The sequence below is a fragment of the Ranitomeya imitator genome, chromosome 2 (assembly GCF_032444005.1).
Source record: "Ranitomeya imitator isolate aRanImi1 chromosome 2, aRanImi1.pri, whole genome shotgun sequence".
Lineage (NCBI taxonomy): Eukaryota > Metazoa > Chordata > Amphibia > Anura > Dendrobatidae > Ranitomeya > Ranitomeya imitator.
Genome location: NC_091283.1, coordinates 306,643,219 through 306,661,288, shown reverse-complemented (window position 1 = coordinate 306,661,288; position 18,070 = coordinate 306,643,219). Strand labels below are relative to the sequence as shown.

Below are 18,070 nucleotides of genomic sequence, written 5' to 3'. Positions count from 1 at the left end.
GGGGGCTGCCTATTCCTTTGGGGTATTTCTCTGAGGTAAGTCAGGCTTGTATTTCTATCTTCAGGCTAGTCAGCTCCTCAGGCAGTGCCGAGTTGCATAGGTAGTGGATAGGCGCAATCCACTGCTGCTTCCAGTTGTGTGAGGATAGATCAGGTACTGCAGTCTACAGAGATTCCACGTCTCAGAGCTCGTCCTATTGTTTTGGGTTATTGCCAGATCTCTGTATGTGCGCTGATTACTGCACGCTGTGTTGCCTGATTGCCAGCCATAACAGGGTGCCCCTTGTCCGGTCCTTATCCTGGTCTCCGGGTAGGAGAAATTGGCGCTTTGGCTGGAATTTGCGCCCTTGGTCCAGGAGCTCTACTAAGAAGCGGCCATTCACAAGCTCCGCCTCCCGGAAGTCCCCCGACCCTTCTTTCTTAATGATATACCAGGACAGGGTGGTTCTCAAGGCTGATCCATCATATCTTCCCAAAGTAGCATCCTGTAACCATAGATCTCAAGAGATCGTGTTGCCTTCCTTTTATGACAATCCATCAAATCCAGAGGAAGAGAAGCTACATATGTTGGATGTGAAAAGAGCAGTCTTAAATTACAAAGAGAGAACCCAGTCCTGCAGACAGAGTAGGGCTCTGTTTGTATGTTTTCAGGGTCACAGAAAAGGCCACGGGGTTACGAAGGCTACCTTGTCCCGCTGGATCAGAGATGCCATCTGTCTGGCCTACTTATCAAAAAGCAAAAATCCTCCAGAAGGAGTGAAAGCGCATTCGGCCTGGGCTGTATCATCCTCGTGGGCAGAGAATAAAGACATCTCCATCGAGCTCATATGTAAGGCCACAACCTGGTCATCACCCTTGATCTTTTATAAGCATTATAGACTTGATCTATCTTCTACATCTGACTTGGCATTCGGGAGAGCTGTCCTCAGAATAGTGATCCCACCCAGGTGAAGGTTCTCTGTAAATCTCTCAAGTGGGTGCTGTCGTGGCGAAGGGTAAAAAGCCGGATTACTTACCGGTAATGCCCTTTTAATGAGCCACGACAGCACCCTGTCACTTCCTACCCTAGTTGCTATGTATGGTTACATATACGGTATATTTTGTTCATGGATGAATATAAATAAGATAAAATGTACAAAAGTTTATGGACATATATATTAATTTAACAATGGCGGTTCCTCTCGTACTCTGAAAAACAACTGAGGAGGAGAGTGGGACCGCCCTTTTTATCTCTGTAGGTTTCCTGTTCCTATGGGCAGGTCCCTCTCTCAAGTGGGTGCTGTCGTGGCTCATTAAAAGGGCATTACTGGTAAGTAATCCGGCTTTTCTTTTAAAACCAAATAACTTCAAGGAGAATTGTGATAAACTACATAAAAAACATTACACCTGTGCCATGATATATCTCTAAGCTGTGTGGTGCTGATGGCTGTAATATACAGTACAGACCAAAAGTTTGGACACACCTTCTCATTTAAAGATTTTTCTGTATTTTCATGACTATGAAAATTGTGCATTCACACTGAAGGCATCAAAACTATGAATTAACACGTGAAATTATATGTCCAAACTTTGGGTCTGTACTGTACATTTATTCACCCCTGCAGGAGATGTTTTAGCATGGCTCGAGCCCTGGTTTCATGGATTCACTCCACATCATAAAATACCGTATATACTCGAGTATAAGCCAAGATTTTCAGCTCTATTTTGGGGGGCTGAACCCTCCCAGCTTATACTCGAGTCATACCCAGGGGTCGTCAGGGGAGGGGGAGCGGTGGCGTCTAATTATACTCACCTGCTCCTGGCGCGGTCCCTGGCTCCCCGGCACCCCAGCTTCTTCCTGTACTGAGCAGTCACATGGTACCGCTCATTACAGTAATGAATATGCTTGCTCTACCTCCCATAGGGGTGGAGCCGCATATTCATTACTGTAATGAGCGGTAACGGTGACCGTTCAGTACAGAAAGAAGCTGCGGCGCCAGGGAAACAGGAACTTCACAGCTCCAGGAGCAGGTGAGTATAACGGGGAGCGCAGCGCTGTGCGATATTCACCTGCTCCCCGTTCCGGGTGCTGCTCCGTCTTCAGCGTCTTCTGCAGTGACGCTCAGGTCAGAGGGCGCGATGACGTGGTTAGTGCGCGCCCTCTGCCTGAACGTCAGTGCAGAAGACGCTTAAGATGGAGTGGCGCCGGATCGAAGTCAGGTGAATATTGAAAGTGCCAGGGGCCTGAGCGACGGAGAGGTGAGTATGTGATTTTTTTTTTTCGCAGCAACAGCAAATGGGGCAAGTGTCTGTATGGAGCATCTTATGGGGCCATAACGTTTGTGCAGCTCTATATGGGGCAAGTGTCTGTATGGGGCCATAATCAACGTTTGTTTAGCACTATATGGGGCAAGTGTCTGTATGGGGCCATAATCATCATTTCTGCAGCACTATATGGGGCAAGTGTCTGTATGGATCATCTTATGGGGCCATAACGTTTGTGCAGTACTGTATGGGGCAAGTGTCTATATGGAGTATCTTATGGGGCCATAATTAACGTTTGTGCGGCATTATATGGGCAAATGTCTGCATTGTTATGACCTGGTGGTTAGGAGCACCCGGAATGACCTGATAGTTAAAACTCACACAGGACAAGCTCTGGGATGTGGGAGCTCTGCTGACCGCAATCCCTAATCCTATCACACACACTAGAAATAGCCGTGGAGCGCTCCTGACTCTACCTAGGCGCCTCGTCACAGCCTAAGAGCTAGCTAGCCCTAGAGATAGAAAATAAAGCCTACCTTGCCTCAGAGAAATTCCCCAAGGGAAAAGGCAGCCCCCCACATATATTGACTGTGAGTAAAGATGAAAGTCACAAACGCAGAAATGAAACAGGTTTCAGCAAAGGGAGGCCAGACTTACTAAATAGACAGAGGATAGGAAAGGTAGCTTTGCGATCAGCACAAAAAACTACAAAAGACCACGCAGAGTGTGCAAAAAGACCTCCGCACCGACTAACGGTGCGGAGATGCCACTCTGCATCCCAGAGCTTCCAGCTAGCAAGACAAAATCATGATATCCAGCTGGACAAGAAAACAATGAACGAATTAGATACTATCAGGAACTTAGCTTCTGCTGGAGTAGACAGGTCACCAGAAAGATCCAAGAGCGAACTGAACCAATGCAGAAACATTGACAGCTGGAATGGAGTATCGATCTAATTGGAGTTAAATAGAGAAGCCAACCAAAGGATAAACCACGTCACCTGTGTAAGGAACCTCAGAAGCAGCAGCTCCACTCACAGCCACCAGAGGGAGCCCACGGACAGAACTCACCGAAGTACCATTCACGACCACAGGAGGGAGCTCGACTACAGAATTCACAACACTGTATGGAGCATCTTATGGGGCCATAATCAATGTTTGTGCCGCATTATATTGGGCAAATGTGTCTATGGAGCATCTTATGGGGCCATTATTAACCTTTATGCAGGATTATATGGGGCATATTTTAATATGGAGCATTTTATGGTGCCATCATAAACTTTATGGAGCATTATATGGGGCTCCTGATTCAATAAGAATATTCAAAAACACTTAACCTACTGATGTGTCAATTAATTTTCCTTTTATTGGTATTTATTTTTACTTTTGACATTTACCGGTAGCTGCTGCATTTCCCACCCTAGGCTTATACTCGAGTCATTAAGTTTTCCCAGTTTTTTTGTGGCAAAATGAGGGGGTCGGCTTATTATCGGGTCGGCTTATACTCGAGAATATTCGGTACATTAGGCTTACAATCCTCAATAATTCTGATTAATGTACAATGTCTCCTGAAATGGGGGGCACTAATACTTTCTCTACTCTTCTAGACACGACTCATAATTTCTCCAGTGGTTCACCATAAATGGGTGCAACTCTGGTTTAGTGTTTGAGCTCTCCCCTCATACATACGTTGTTGTTGGGGATGTATCATAGAATAAAAAAACTGTCTATTTTTTTTACCTGTTCATCTGCATGATATTTTGATTGTGGTGGGATCACCCTGCCGCAGTTATCTGAGTCTGTAACTCCGTGGTAGTCCTTAATCCCTTTCCGACATTGGGTCACCGATGGGTTGGCATGACAACCAGAGGTCTCCTGGAGACCTATATGGTTGTCACTGCTAGCTTGCATGTGGTGGGAGCACATACAAGTGAGTAATCCTGCTACATCCAGGTGATCTGATCATCGCTTGTATGTAGCTGAGCCGATCGGGTTATGGCAGCTTCTAGTCCAAAATAGAAGTGTCCATGGAGACTATTGAAGCATGCCAAAAGTAGAAGAAACAAATGTTTAAAAAAAAAATATATAAAAGTTCAAATCACCCCCTTTTGCCCCATTTAAAACAATAAAAAAATCAAACATAAACCTATTTGATATCGCCGAGTTCAGAATCACCCAATATATCAATATTAAAAAAGAATTAACCTGATTGCTAAACGGCGTAGCGACAAAAAAAGTCAAACTGCCAGAATTACTTTCTTTTTTTTTTGTTTCCATGACGTTGCATTAAAATGCAATAACTGATGATCAAAACATCGTATATGCACCAAAATGGTATAACTAAAAACGTCAGCTCAGTGCGCAAAAAATCAGCCCTCACCCAACCCAAGATCATGAAAAATGGAGAAGCTACGGGTATCGGAAAATGGTGCTATTTATTTATTTATTTATTTATTTATTAACAAAGTTTGGAATTTTTTTTTTCACCACTTAGATAAAAAAGAACATAGACATGTTTGGTGTCTATGAATTCGGGTTAACCTGGAGAATCATACTGGCAGGTCAGTTTTAGTATTTAGTGAATATAGTAAAAAAGTAAGACAAAAAACAACTGTGGAATTGCCCTTTTTTTCAATTTCACTGCACTTGGAATTTTTTTTACCGTTTTCCAGTACACAATATGTTAAAACTAAGCTCTCGTTCAAAAATACAGCTCAACCCACAAAAAACAAGCCTTCATGTTACAATATTTAACAAAAAATAAAAAAAGTTATGGCTCTGGGAAGAAGTGGAGCAAAAAATGAAAATGCAAAACCAAAAATACCTTTGGTCGTTAAGGGGTTAAAAAGGTCTCCATTCCCTTTTCCAAATGCTTGAGATCTAGATTTATCAAGTGTCTGCTCTACACTATTGGGCTATATGCACACAATCCATTTTCGTGGCATTTTTTTTTTACGTCTGTAAATGCTCCAAAAATGCAATAGAATACTAAAGCAAGGGAAATCAAAGACAATCCTGAAGTGTACTGCACATTATCAGTAAATTTCTGTCCGTATTTGTATTGTTTTATTTTCTGCAGCATATCAATTCTTTTCCTATCGCCACAACAGCACCCACAACGAGAGAGGGGATCCGCCCACCTTCCGGACAGGAACCTACAGGTTAAAAAGGGGCGGTCCCCCTCGCCCTCCAGTTTGGGTTCCTGTCCGGACGGTGGGAGCCTACAGGTCGTTTCGTCTTACCCGGGTCCGCCAAGCCTCTGTGCGGTGTCCAGGGAGAACGGCAGAGTCGGGAGCCCGGAAGCAGCATCGGGGGAAGTCCTGTGTCCAGCTTCCCCCCTCGTCTGGCAAAGAGCGGTGACGTTCCCGGGGGAAGGCATGCCGCGCTGGGTCGTTCACACGCGCGCGACGCTGCAGGAGCAGGTCGGCGCTTATGACCCGGAAGTAGAGTAACAACTTCCAGAGGAGACCGGGAGGAGGAGCGCGGGACTTTTGAAAAGGAGCAGCGCTCAGGTGAGATGTGTGTGCGGCAACATGTCTTCGGCAGGAGACGCCGAACACCGACAGGCAGGAAAGCACAGGTCTCATAGCGGTGAACGTGGGCAGCAGGACCCTGGCAAACCAGCGTCACGTCGCACCTCACCCCCTCAAAAACTGGTACTCTACATTTTCCAGCAGTGGTGAGTGTAATATGTAGACCATTGCCTGATACAGCTGTTTTTTCTACACTATGCTTTATTGTAGGGGAAAAAGGTCTCCAAATCTAAGCATAAGCAGTGTGCTGTATGCACAGAGCCTCTACCTGACACCTATGTAAAGAAATTATGCCAATCATGCATATGTCGTATGTTAGAAGAAGAGGCCCCTCTCCGGGTATCGGATTTGAGGGAGGCAATTAGGGAAGAAATAAAATCATCCCTTAAAACCAGACGGCATGAAAAAAGCAGTGTGGAGTTGGTGTCCGATTCCAGCCCTTCGGTACAAGAGGGCGAGTGTTCGGAAAGTTCTTCGGCATCCTCTTCAGATGAGGAGGGAAGGCCTTGCTTTTCCACGGATGGTATGGAAACCTTAATTAAGGCAGTCCGTGCAACTATGGGGGTTGCAGAGAGTAAAGAACCGAAAACAACCCAGGAGATCCTGTTCGCAGGGCTGAGCCAGAGAAGTCGGAAAGCTTTCCCAGTGGTGGATTCAGTTAAAGATCTGGTCAGACGGGAGTGGGACAAGCTGGATAAAGGGTTTTTACCTTCAGCTGCAAAAAGAAGGTACCCCTTTGAAGATGACACTTTATCCCAGTGGATGAAGGTTCCGAAAATAGATGCGGCAGTAGCCTCTACTTCGAAAACAGCCTCACTTCCGTTAGAAGATGTAGGGCTCCTCAAGGATCCTTCAGACAGAAAGGCTGACATGCTCCTTAAAAAACTATGGGAGTCATCATCTGGAGCCTTTAAGCCTGCTATCGCAGGCACCTGTACGGCCAGATCAATCATGGTCTGGGTGACTCAGCTGGAGGAGCAGCTTAAAGCGAAGGTACCCAGGGACAAATTGTTAAATTCCCTGTCTCAGGTCAGAGAAGGAGCAGCTTATCTAGCAGATGCCTCAATTGATTTTCTGAAATTGGCCGCAAGATCGGCAGGTCTTTCGAATGCAGCCAGACGGGCACTATGGCTAAAGACATGGAAGGGGGATGCTCAGGCTAAAGCTAAACTTTGCTCCATTCCATGTAGGGGTGAGTACCTATTCGGCCCGGTGCTGGATGACATCCTTGCAAAGGCAGAAGATAGGAAGAAGGGATTTCCTAAAACGTTTAATCCCACTTTTAGGAACGCCTTCCGAAGACGCATGCCTTTCAGAAGATTCCAGGCAGACCAGCAGGGATATAATCACGACTGGGAAACATCAGATCAAAAGAAGAAAGGTGGATACTATAAGAACCCTTCATCTTTCTCAAGGCGTAGGCGTAATTACAGATAAAACAGATCTACCAGTAGGGGGAAGACTAAAGTTCTTCTCAGATAAATGGAAAAAGATTACTTCTAGTGCCTGGATAATGGGGGTGGTTGAGTCCGGATTAAAATTAGAATTTTTGAGAACTCCCCGAGATCATTTTGTGATAACATCACTGGACACTCCGGCCCAACAACAGGCCTTAGAATTAGAGATTCAACAATTGCTTACAAAGCGAGTTATTGAAGAAGTACCAAAACATCAGGAGAAGACGGGTTTTTATTCTCCGCTATTCTTAATCTCTAAACCTGATGGGTCCTTTAGGACTATCATAAATTTACGTAAATTGAATAAATATCTTCAGTACCACGCTTTTAAGATGGAATCCATTAAGTCAACAACTAAGCTTTTGTTTCCTAGGTGCTACATGTCGGTCTTGGATCTAAAAGATGCGTACTACCATCTTCCAGTTCACAGAAATCACCAGCAATTCCTCAGGATGGCAGTATGGGTAAACCATCAGATTAAGCATTTTCAATTTTTGGCAATGCCCTTTGGCCTGTCCATGGCACCTAGAGTTTTTACTAAGGTTGTAATGTAGTTGTAAGGTTGTAAGGAAGTAATGGCCCATATCAGGGAGAGAGAAACCCTTGTGGTGCCCTATCTAGACGATTCTTTGATAGTAGGAAATTCAATTGATCAGTGTACGTCTAGGGTAAATGCCATAATATCATCCCTACAGGAGCTCGGATGGATTATCAACTGGGAAAAGTCAAAACTGGAACCCACAAGACGTCAAATGTTCCTAGGAGTTCTTCTAGACTCAGAAGATCAGTCATCCTTCCTACCAGAAGAGAAGAAGCGGAAGATCGTTCAAAGGATCATGGCTGTAAGAAAAGCTCCAAACTTAAGTTTAAGAGACGCAATGTCTCTACTAGGATCTTTGACTGCGTGTATATCAGCGGTAAGATGGGCTCAGGCTCATACCCGAATGCTTCAATACGAAGTTCTTCAAGCAGAAAAAGATCTTCACGGTGCTCTGAGCAGAAGGTTCAAATTATCACCCGCCACTCTTCACGATCTGAGATGGTGGCTCAATCCAGCACATTTGTCAAAAGGAGTTCTCTGGACCATCACTCCGGACAACATAATTACAACAGATGCCAGTCAGTTCGGTTGGGGAGCCCATATGGGAGACATTCTAACCCAAGGGCGATGGTCGATTCAAGAGTCCCAGAATTCCTCAAATCTAAGAGAGCTTACTGCAGTCAATCAGGCTCTTCTTTCCTTACTACCATCCCTGAGGAATATGCATGTACAGATACAAACAGACAATATGACTGTGGTAGCCTACATCAATCATCAGGGGGGGACAAGGTCTCGATCCCTGATGACCACTACAGCACAGATATTGTCTCTGGCCGAGAAACACTTACAATCCCTGTCGGCAGTTCATATAAAAGGGGAACTCAATATAGAGGCGGACTACCTCAGTCGCCATTCCCTTCATCAGGGTGAGTGGTCCCTAAACCAACAGATATTCGATCAGATAGTCAATCTGTGGGGGTTGCCGACAATAGATCTGTTTGCTACGAGGAAGAACAGGAAGGTCAGAATGTTCGCATCTTTACAGATAGCAGACCAACCAATTATAGTGGATTCCCTTCATGTCCGTTGGGACTTCCAGCTGGCATATGCCTTTCCAACAATGTGTCTGATTCCGATAGTTCTCAGGAAAATCCGGGAGGAAAGAGCCAGAGTGATCTTAATCGCCCCCTTCTGGCCCAGGAGGCCTTGGTTCTCTCTCCTCAGGACAATGTCTGTGACCGATCCCTGGGTGTTGCCAGTGGTTCCGGAACTCCTCTCTCAAGGTCCATTTCATCATCCAAATTTGGAGACTCTTCACTTAACGGCTTGGAACTTGAGAGGGAGCTTCTGAAGGAGAGGGGGTTCTCTAATGCTTTAATAGCTACCTTATTGAAAAGTAGGAAGGAGGTCACTACAAAGATCTACACAAAAATTTGGAAAAAATTCCTTTTGTTTTATCAGCAACCATTAGGAGATAAGGCTCCGATTTCAGCTATTTTAGAATTCCTTCAGAAAGGCTGGGAATTGGGTTTAGCAGTCAACACTCTAAGAGTTCAAGTTTCAGCCTTGGGAGCTCTATATAACAGTGATATAGCTGGTAATAGATGGGTTGCTAAGTTTATTAAGGCATGTCAGCGTTCTAACCCAATCCATATTGTAAGAATACCCCCTTGGGATTTAAATTTGGTGCTTGAGGCGTTGACTGAACCTCCGTTCGAGCCATTAGACTCTATTTCAATGAAAAATTTAACCTTAAAAACAGCTCTACTCTTAGCATTAACATCTGCCAGGAGGGTCAGTGATATACATGCGTTATCAGTAGATCCTCCCTATCTGATAATTCTACAGGATAAGATTGTCTTAAAACCTGATCCTGCATACTTACCAAAAGTAGCAACTAAATTTCATAGAAGTCAGGAGATTTATTTACCATCTTTCTATGAAAATCCAGGTTCAGAAGAGGAGAAAAAATATCATACCCTAGATGTAAAGAGGGCGATATTAGAATACCTGGATAGGACACAAAGCTGGAGACAGAGTAGGGCTCTGTTTGTTTCTTTCAAGAATCAGAAAAAGGGTTCTGGTGTCACGAAGAACTCTATCGCTAGATGGATTAGAGAAGCGATATGTCTTGCCTATTCTGCCAGGGAAGTAACACCACCAGAAGGCATCAGGGCGCACTCCACTCGGGCCATGGCATCATCCTGGGCGGAGAAGGCAGATGTCCCCATTGAAATGATATGTAAGGCGGCAACTTGGTCATCACCTTCCACCTTTTATAAGCACTATCGCCTTGATCTATCTGCTAATTCCAGCTTACAGTTTGGCCGTTCAGTACTTAGTGCTGTGGTCCCTCCCAGTTAAATAGTCTTTGAAAGTCTCTCGTTGTGGGTGCTGTCGTGGCGATAGGAAAACCGGTTTTTACGTACCGGTAATAGGATTTTACAGAGTCCACGACAGCACCCATACATTCCCCCCCGTATTTAGTTACTTATTCCTGCACTCTGTTGGAAGGTGTGCCTTAGAGATCACTCTATAGAGGTGGTGGTATTTAGTAGTGTTTAAGATAATTTTGTCATGTACTGATGCATTGGCGGTATCCCTTGTACTCTGGAACACAAACTGGAGGGCGAGGGGGACCGCCCCTTTTTAACCTGTAGGTTCCTGTCCGGAAGGTGGGCGGATCCCCTCTCTCGTTGTGGGTGCTGTCGTGGACTCTGTAAAATCCTATTACCGGTACGTAAAAACCGGTTTTTGCGTTTTTGCTGCGTTTTTGACTCATTGACTTCAACTGAGTCAGTCAAATCTGCAGCAAAAACGCAGGTGTAAAACGGTTTGCGGACTAGCTTCAGATTTGCTGTCAAAAATGCTGCAAATTGTCAAAGGGAAATACTGTCAAAAGGAGGAAGAGTGTAGGCGGAGAATATGTATGCGTCTGTGTGTGGGCGGAGAATATGCGTGTGTCTCTGTGTGTGGGCGGAGAATACGTGCGTGTGTCTCTGTGTGTGGGCGGAAAATGTGTGTGTGTGTGTGTGTACTCATGTGACGGACATGCATACCCATGCGTCGTCTGATGGGACTACTACTCCCATCTGGCTACATCTTTTGACAGGAGGTAGTCGCTCCCGCATTGTACCACTGAGCCACCGTGAGAGTTCACTGGAGTTGATTAGCTGATCAGCTCCGGTGCTCTCACTTACGGCATCGCTGCGTGGGAAAGTTCTCACACAGCGGTAGTGCCCTAAGTGAGAGAATCGCAGCTGATCAGCTGATGAACTCTGGTGAACTTTCACAGCAGCACAGTGATACACTGCGGGAATAATTACCTCTTGTCAATGTATCGCTGGAGTCCGGGTATAGCAGTCACATCTCCTGATGTGACTGTTCTACACGTGAGATCGCCGTGGGACACTTGGTATTAAATGGACTACGGCGGACAGGATAGTATATGTTGGTTTATTATTTTTTTGATTGTTTGCAGGAGACAGGGGAGTTGGAGATTAGGCATTCTTAGGCATTCAGTAAATATGGTACATTTTGATTCAATAAAGGAGTCTGTGATTATTTCAAATAAAAAACTTTATTCTGGGTGTCTCTGTTTTATACAATATCATTAGGGTTAGTAATGGATAGGTGTCTTATAGAAGCCTCTCCATTACTAACCTGTGGGCTTGATGTCACCTGATAATACAAAGGCGAAATCAACCCCACAAATATGAGCCCCACTTGCCAACGCTACAGGGCAAGTGGGAAGAGCGAGGCTAAGTGCCAGAACTGGCGCATCTGTAAGATGTGCCATTTCTCGGGTGGCTGAGAGCTGAAGTTTCTAACCTGGGGGCTGCCAATATCCATGGTCCCTTTTCAGGCTATTAATAACAGCCTGCAGCTGTCTGTCAAGCCTTAGCTGGTTCGAGCTTATAGGAGGAATCCATGTCAATTTTTTTTCTGGGGTTTCCTTGTAAACTAGCCAGTAAAGACTAAGCAAATAGCTGTGAGCTGATATTTATACTCGTAGCCTGCGAATCTTTGGCTATTGGCTCCTTCCCAGAATATTTACATCAGCTGTCGGCTTTCCCTCTGCTGGTTATGAAAATTATGCGGGAGCCCAGGCAATTTTTTTTTAAATATTTTGAACTATAAAACAGATATTGCATTTCATGCAGATTTCTGACAATTTCTTTTTTGTTACAGCATATGTAGGTTAATTATGTTAATGCTCCTAAATAGGCTGGTGTGTGTCTTTATTTAATATTAATGAGGATATCTGGCTGAAGAGGTTGAACATGGAAATTACATCACAATTATTATTTTTTTTAAATATATCTTTATTTAGCTCTTTGGATATGCAAAAACACATAAAAAACCGCGTGTATTGTTAGCTGCGTTTTTCTGCCAAAAGATGCATAAACCGTGTAGCAAATACGCAAAGTGCGCACACAGCCTTATATATAGTTTTATTTAAAAGTATATTTCTTGTTGAAATTAATGTGATAGAAAATATTGGCCTTTACGATAGTTTATATTGCTAAGAGCCACTGAGTTCCATACTCTAATTACCCCGAAGAGATTTTGCCGTTAGTTACTCATTTTTTCTTTTTATACTTAAAAAGACTGTTCAGCTTGATTATTTCAGTAGGTGTATTATGTAGTCACAGTTTTGCCCATCATCCTTTAACTTCTTTAACCCCTTTACATCTGGATTTACACACAGACCCCTAGGCTTGGGCCACATTGATATTTGCATTTCAGTAGTATGAGATGACAAGAAGAATAGTCAGGTAGTCTGGCTACAATCATGAGGGAAGAGAAAATACAAACTCAAGACACAAGAGTAGTCAATAAACAGGCCGGAGTCACAACAGGAAACAAATACCCAAGCTGGGAGCTGAGTACAGAGGACTGAACCAGAGAACCAGCCTGTATCTCGCAGCTTCCAGCAATATGCTTCAAGCTTTAGTGGGGTGCGGTGCTTTCCAGTTGGCTGAAGTAGGGAGCAGATTATTCTGGCTGGACAGCGTGCACACCCAAACTGCCAGAATGAATGGTACCCTGCCAGAATGGATGGTATCACAGGTTGCAGGCAACTTAAACTTGGTGGCTCGACAGTCTGCGCCCCCCAGAGCTTCTGGTTCTGATGTCTCCTCCATTACCAGCGCCGCCTATAGAATGAATAAGCAGACGGCATAAGAGCAGATCCCAGAGAAGATGGGACACAGCATTTGTAAAAGCCCTAATATGACAAAATGTCAGAAATCCCCGTAAAGTGACTCCATTTTGGACAGTATAACCCTCTGTGAATTAATCTTTAGGAGTAGTGACAATTTTGACTCCACAGCCACTTTCCGCTAATTAGCGCGCAGTGGATGTTGGAGAGTAAAAATGGAAAATATACCATTTTATTACCCAACACATAGTGCTCAGATTGTGCTCCAGAAGACACACGCACCATAAATTAAGTGGGTTCTTCTCGCTATAGTAATGCCAAATACATGGATGCTAAATGTGGTTTGAGCACACTGCAAGGCTCGGAAGCGAGGGGGAGATTTGACTTTGGAAGAGTTAATTTTGCTAGACTGGTTTATGGAAGCGATGTTGCTTTTCAAGCCACTAATTATGTAGAAACCTCTGTTTTTCCATTGACAGATGATGGACCTGAGAGGGGACTTGTTTTTTGTAAGATGAGTAGAACTTTTCATTGGTATTGTTTTGTCTACATAACATTGTTTGATGGCTTTTTATTTCATATTTGGGAGGCAGCATGAACAAACTGTTGACTGTTGAACGCAACGCTCCACTGGTTCATCCTATGATGTTTTCTATTAGACTGTGAACTGTCATTTTGCTGGTCAATAATTCAAATATATTACATAACTTGCCATTTTTACTGACCGTTTAAGTAGAAATGTTCAAAAAATATTAAATTTGATATTTAGTGGAAAAATAATTGGTTTTATTCTTAGCAGATTACTGTACCAGGAGATCAGAGGGGCAGCTGTCATCTTCAATTTTTAAATCAGATGATCTTGAGATCACACGGGATACAATTGAAGTGAATGTCATTACGCCAGATATACCATCATGCCTTCACAGCAAAGATCTGTCATCTGATCCTTTGAAATGGGTCCTGTCTTCTGATTCCTTACCAACTACTAAGGAAAATCAAAGTCACAAAATAAGCATTAAAAAACGAACTGCTCCTAAATCAAAGAAGCCGTTTTCACCTTCCGAATATGGAAATAGTTTTCCCCTTGAAAAGCATTTTCTTAAACATAAAACAATTCACACAGCAGAGAACAGATGTTCTTGTTCAAAATGTGGGAAGTGTTTTAACCAGAAATCAGATTTTGTTATACACCAAAGAACCCACTCAGCAGAGAAGCCTTTTTCCTGTTCAGAATGTGGGAAATGTTTTAGCCAGAAATCAGATTTGCTTAAGCACCAGAGAACTCACACAGGGGAGAAGCTTTTTTCCTGTTCAGAATGTGGGAATTGTTTTAGCCAGAAATCAGGTTTGCTTAACCACCAGATAATTCACACAGGGGAGAAGCCTTTTTCCTGTTCAGAATGTGGGAAATGTTTTAACCGAAAATCGGTTCTTGATGACCACCAGATAATTCACACAGGGGAGAAACCATTTTCCTGTTCAGAATGTGGGAAATGCTTTAACCGAAAATCAGTTCTTTATTACCACCAGAGAATTCACACAGGGGAGAAACCTTTTTCGTGTTCAGAATGTGGGAAATGTTTTAACCAGAAATCAGATTTGCTTAAGCACCAGAGAAGTCACACAGGGGAGAAGCCTTTTTCCTGTTCAGAATGTGGGAAATGTTTTAGCCAGAAATCAGGTTTGCTTAACCACCAGATAATTCACACAGGGGAGAAGCCTTTTTCCTGTTCAGAATGTGGGAATTGTTTTAGCCAGAAATCAGGTTTGCTTAACCACCAGATAATTCACACAGGGGAGAAGCCTTTTTCCTGTTCAGAATGTGGGAAATGTTTTAACCGAAAATCGGTTCTTGATGACCACCAGATAATTCACACAGGGGAGAAACCATTTTCCTGTTCAGAATGTGGGAAATGCTTTAACCGAAAATCAGTTCTTTATTACCACCAGAGAATTCACACAGGGGAGAAACCTTTTTCCTGTTCAGAATGTGGGAAATGTTTTAGCCAGAAACATAATTTGCTTAAGCACCAGAGAATTCACACAGGGGAGAACCCTTTTTCCTGTTCAGAATGTGGGAAATGTTTTAGCCAGAAATCAGATTTGCTTAAGCACCAGAGAACTCACACAGGGGAGAAGCCTTTTTCCTGTTCAGAATGTGGGAATTGTTTTAGCCAGAAATCAGGTTTGCTTAACCATCAGATAATTCACACAGGGGAGAAGCCTTTTTCCTGTTCAGAATGTGGGAAATGTTTTAACCGAAAATCGGTTCTTGATGACCACCAGATAATTCACACAGGGGAGAAACCATTTTCCTGTTCAGAATGTGGGAAATGCTTTAACCGAAAATCAGTTCTTTATTACCACCAGAGAATTCACACAGGGGAGAAACCTTTTTCGTGTTCAGAATGTGGGAAATGTTTTAACCAGAAATCAGATTTGCTTACGCACCAGAGAAGTCACACAGGGGAGAAGCCTTTTTCCTGTTCAGAATGTGGGAAATGTTTTAACGAGAAAGCGCGTCTTGTTCACCACCAGAGAACCCACACAGGGGAGAAGCCTTTTTCATGCTCAGAATGTGGGAAATGTTTTAGCCAGAAATCAGATTTGCTTAAGCACCAGAGAATTCACACAGGGGAGAAGCCTTTTTCATGTTCAGAATGTGGGAAATGTTTTAACGAGAAAGCGCATCTTGTTCACCACCAGAGAACCCACACAGGGGAGAAGCCTTTTTCATGCTCAGAATGTGGGAAATGTTTTAGCCAGAAATCAGGTTTGCTTAAGCACCAGAGAACCCACACAGGGGAGAAGCCTTTTTCATGCTCAGAATGTGGGAAATGTTTTAGCCAGAAATCAGATTTGCTTAAGCACCAGAGAATTCACACAGGGGAAAAGCCTTTTTCATGTTCAGAATGTGGGAAATGTTTTATCCGTAAATCGGTTCTTGATCACCACCAGAGAACCCACACAGGGGAGAAGCCTTTTTCCTGTTCAGAATGTGGGAAATGTTTTAACCAGAAAGCGCATCTTGTTCACCACCAGAGAACCCACACAGGGGAAAAGCCTTTTTCATGCTCAGAATGTGGGAAATGTTTTAACCAGAAATCAGATTTGCTTAAGCACCAGAGAATTCACACAGGGGAGAAGCCTTTTTCATGTTCAGAATGTGGGAAATGTTTTACCCGGAAATCGGTTCTTGATCACCACCAGAGAACCCACACAGGGGAAAAGCCTTTTTCACATTCTTAATGTGGGAAATGTTTTAAACGGAAATTGTATTTTCTTAAAGGAGTTGTCATCATGTTTTGCCTTGTTAAAATTTTAAAAAATCATATTCACCTTCCGTAGCAGTGCTGTTCCAGTGGTATCGTCACTCACATTCCTGGGGCTCATATGAGGTTGTTGCATCACACAAGCCCTGTGCCCAATCAGCCCCAGCTTCACTGTCCCTGCCCTCGATGTATTGAACATGAACATGAAGCCAGTGCTGTGACTTCTCTTTGACTAACTCTTATTGTTCGATTTGTCTGAAGGTGAGAACAGTGAAGGCAGCGCTAATTGGAAGCAGGGCTCATATGACATAAAAACCTGAGCCCCCGAAATGCAAGTGCTGACACTGCTGGAACCGCGCCAGCATGGGAGGTTTATAGAAGTGTTTATATTTTAACAGGACCAAAGATGAGGAATGAGAATTCAAAATCCCATACAGAGGAAATGACATTATCATACCTAGAGTGTGAAAAATGAATTACTGGAAAATAGTATTTTGTTGACCATCAAAAATAACTCAAACTAAATACATTATTGACAAATTGTACAAAAACATATAACAGACAGACCTATTATTGAATGAGAAAGAGAAATTACTTTAGAAATTACTATATTTCTTGGTCTATAAGACACACTTTTTTATGAGATCATTTTTATTAAGAAAATGACACAATAGTTTGTACAAAGAGACATCGGTAGGACAAAGATATTTTCAATGTTACATGGTATCATTATATGTTATTGTTCTACATAAAATATAATAAAGTTGTCTTCTTCCAAGGATTCGATTTTTTTGTTTTTCATTCAAACTAATACAACCATCCCTCCCTCGATAATACTCCAGAGAAATCTGTATTCATATTTTTTTTGTGGTGTGTATACATTAGAATATCTGCCATTCCGTTATCATAATTAGTTTGCATGTGTACTCGCCCTACTTATCTAATTTAACCTGGATTGATGATACTACAAGTGTTCATGAAGCCAGAAATTGCCATCCTCCAGATGGTAGACATCGAACATTCAACCAGGTTCCCCAGATGTTGTCAAATTTCCAACCAAATAATATTGTTTTGCTTATTTATTAACTTATTAACTGTCGGTGGTTGAGCATCTGGCCAATGTTGTGCAATAAGTTTGTAAGCTTGATACAATGTTCGCGAAAGATCTACAGCCATTGGGGATTCAAAACTTCATAATTCGTATCACATCTGCTTCCTATTTTAATGTAGCTGTCAGGGGATGGACTCCCATGCGAGACTGTGAGAGAGTTTCTGATAGATGTTTGAAATTAAGCCGGTCGTGTATTTTGCCGCTGCTATTGAGTCTAGTAAATATTTATTTCGTATATCCGGTGCCACAGCACTAAACTGAGCTAGGCATGCAGATCTAAGTTGTAGGTATCGAAAGACGAGGCCGTGAGGCAATCCAAACTCTTTTTTGTAGTTTGTTAAAGCTTTTAAGTGTTACATTTCCTACTAACTGATCTAAAGTCTGAATTCCCCTTGATTCCCAACCTCTGAAACCAGTAAATTTGTCAAAGTCCACCAGTTGCTGATTTTGCCATAATGGGGTAAAATTAGAGTATTCCCTTATCCCCAACAGTCTCTCCTATGTCCCACACATTGTACATCATTGCTAAGGTCTCAACAGGATAACTCCTAGCAATTGGCTGGAAGCCATCTTACAGGTGTAGTAATTATACTAAATAGCTCTGGAAAACAAGCTGGAGGGTATTTAGTATATGCTTGTGCTGCCCCTTTAAGAATGAAGGAGTGTGCACATGTGTGTACTAGGTGCGCCGCTGCAGCACTCACACAACCAGGAAGCAAGAAAATGCAGATGATTGTGCCTAGGGTCTGG

The 18,070-nt window shown here is 43.1% G+C and overlaps 1 protein-coding gene across 2 annotated transcripts in view; it reads left to right on the top strand.

Annotated features, from left to right (window-relative positions):
- The window catches only part of LOC138666937 (zinc finger protein 585A-like), a 43,907-nt gene extending 26,912 nt beyond the window's left edge, over positions 1-16,995 (top strand). Inside the window, exon 7 of one of the 2 annotated variants that reach the window (XM_069755132.1) lies at positions 13,737-16,995. In XM_069755132.1, the coding sequence (XP_069611233.1) occupies positions 13,737-16,186 (2,450 nt within the window). In that variant the 3' untranslated portion in view covers positions 16,187-16,995. Of the gene's footprint in view, positions 1-13,733 lie in introns of both variants that reach the window. The other variant, XM_069755131.1, reaches the window with a different exon arrangement.
- Positions 16,996-18,070: the final 1,075 nt, after the last annotated feature.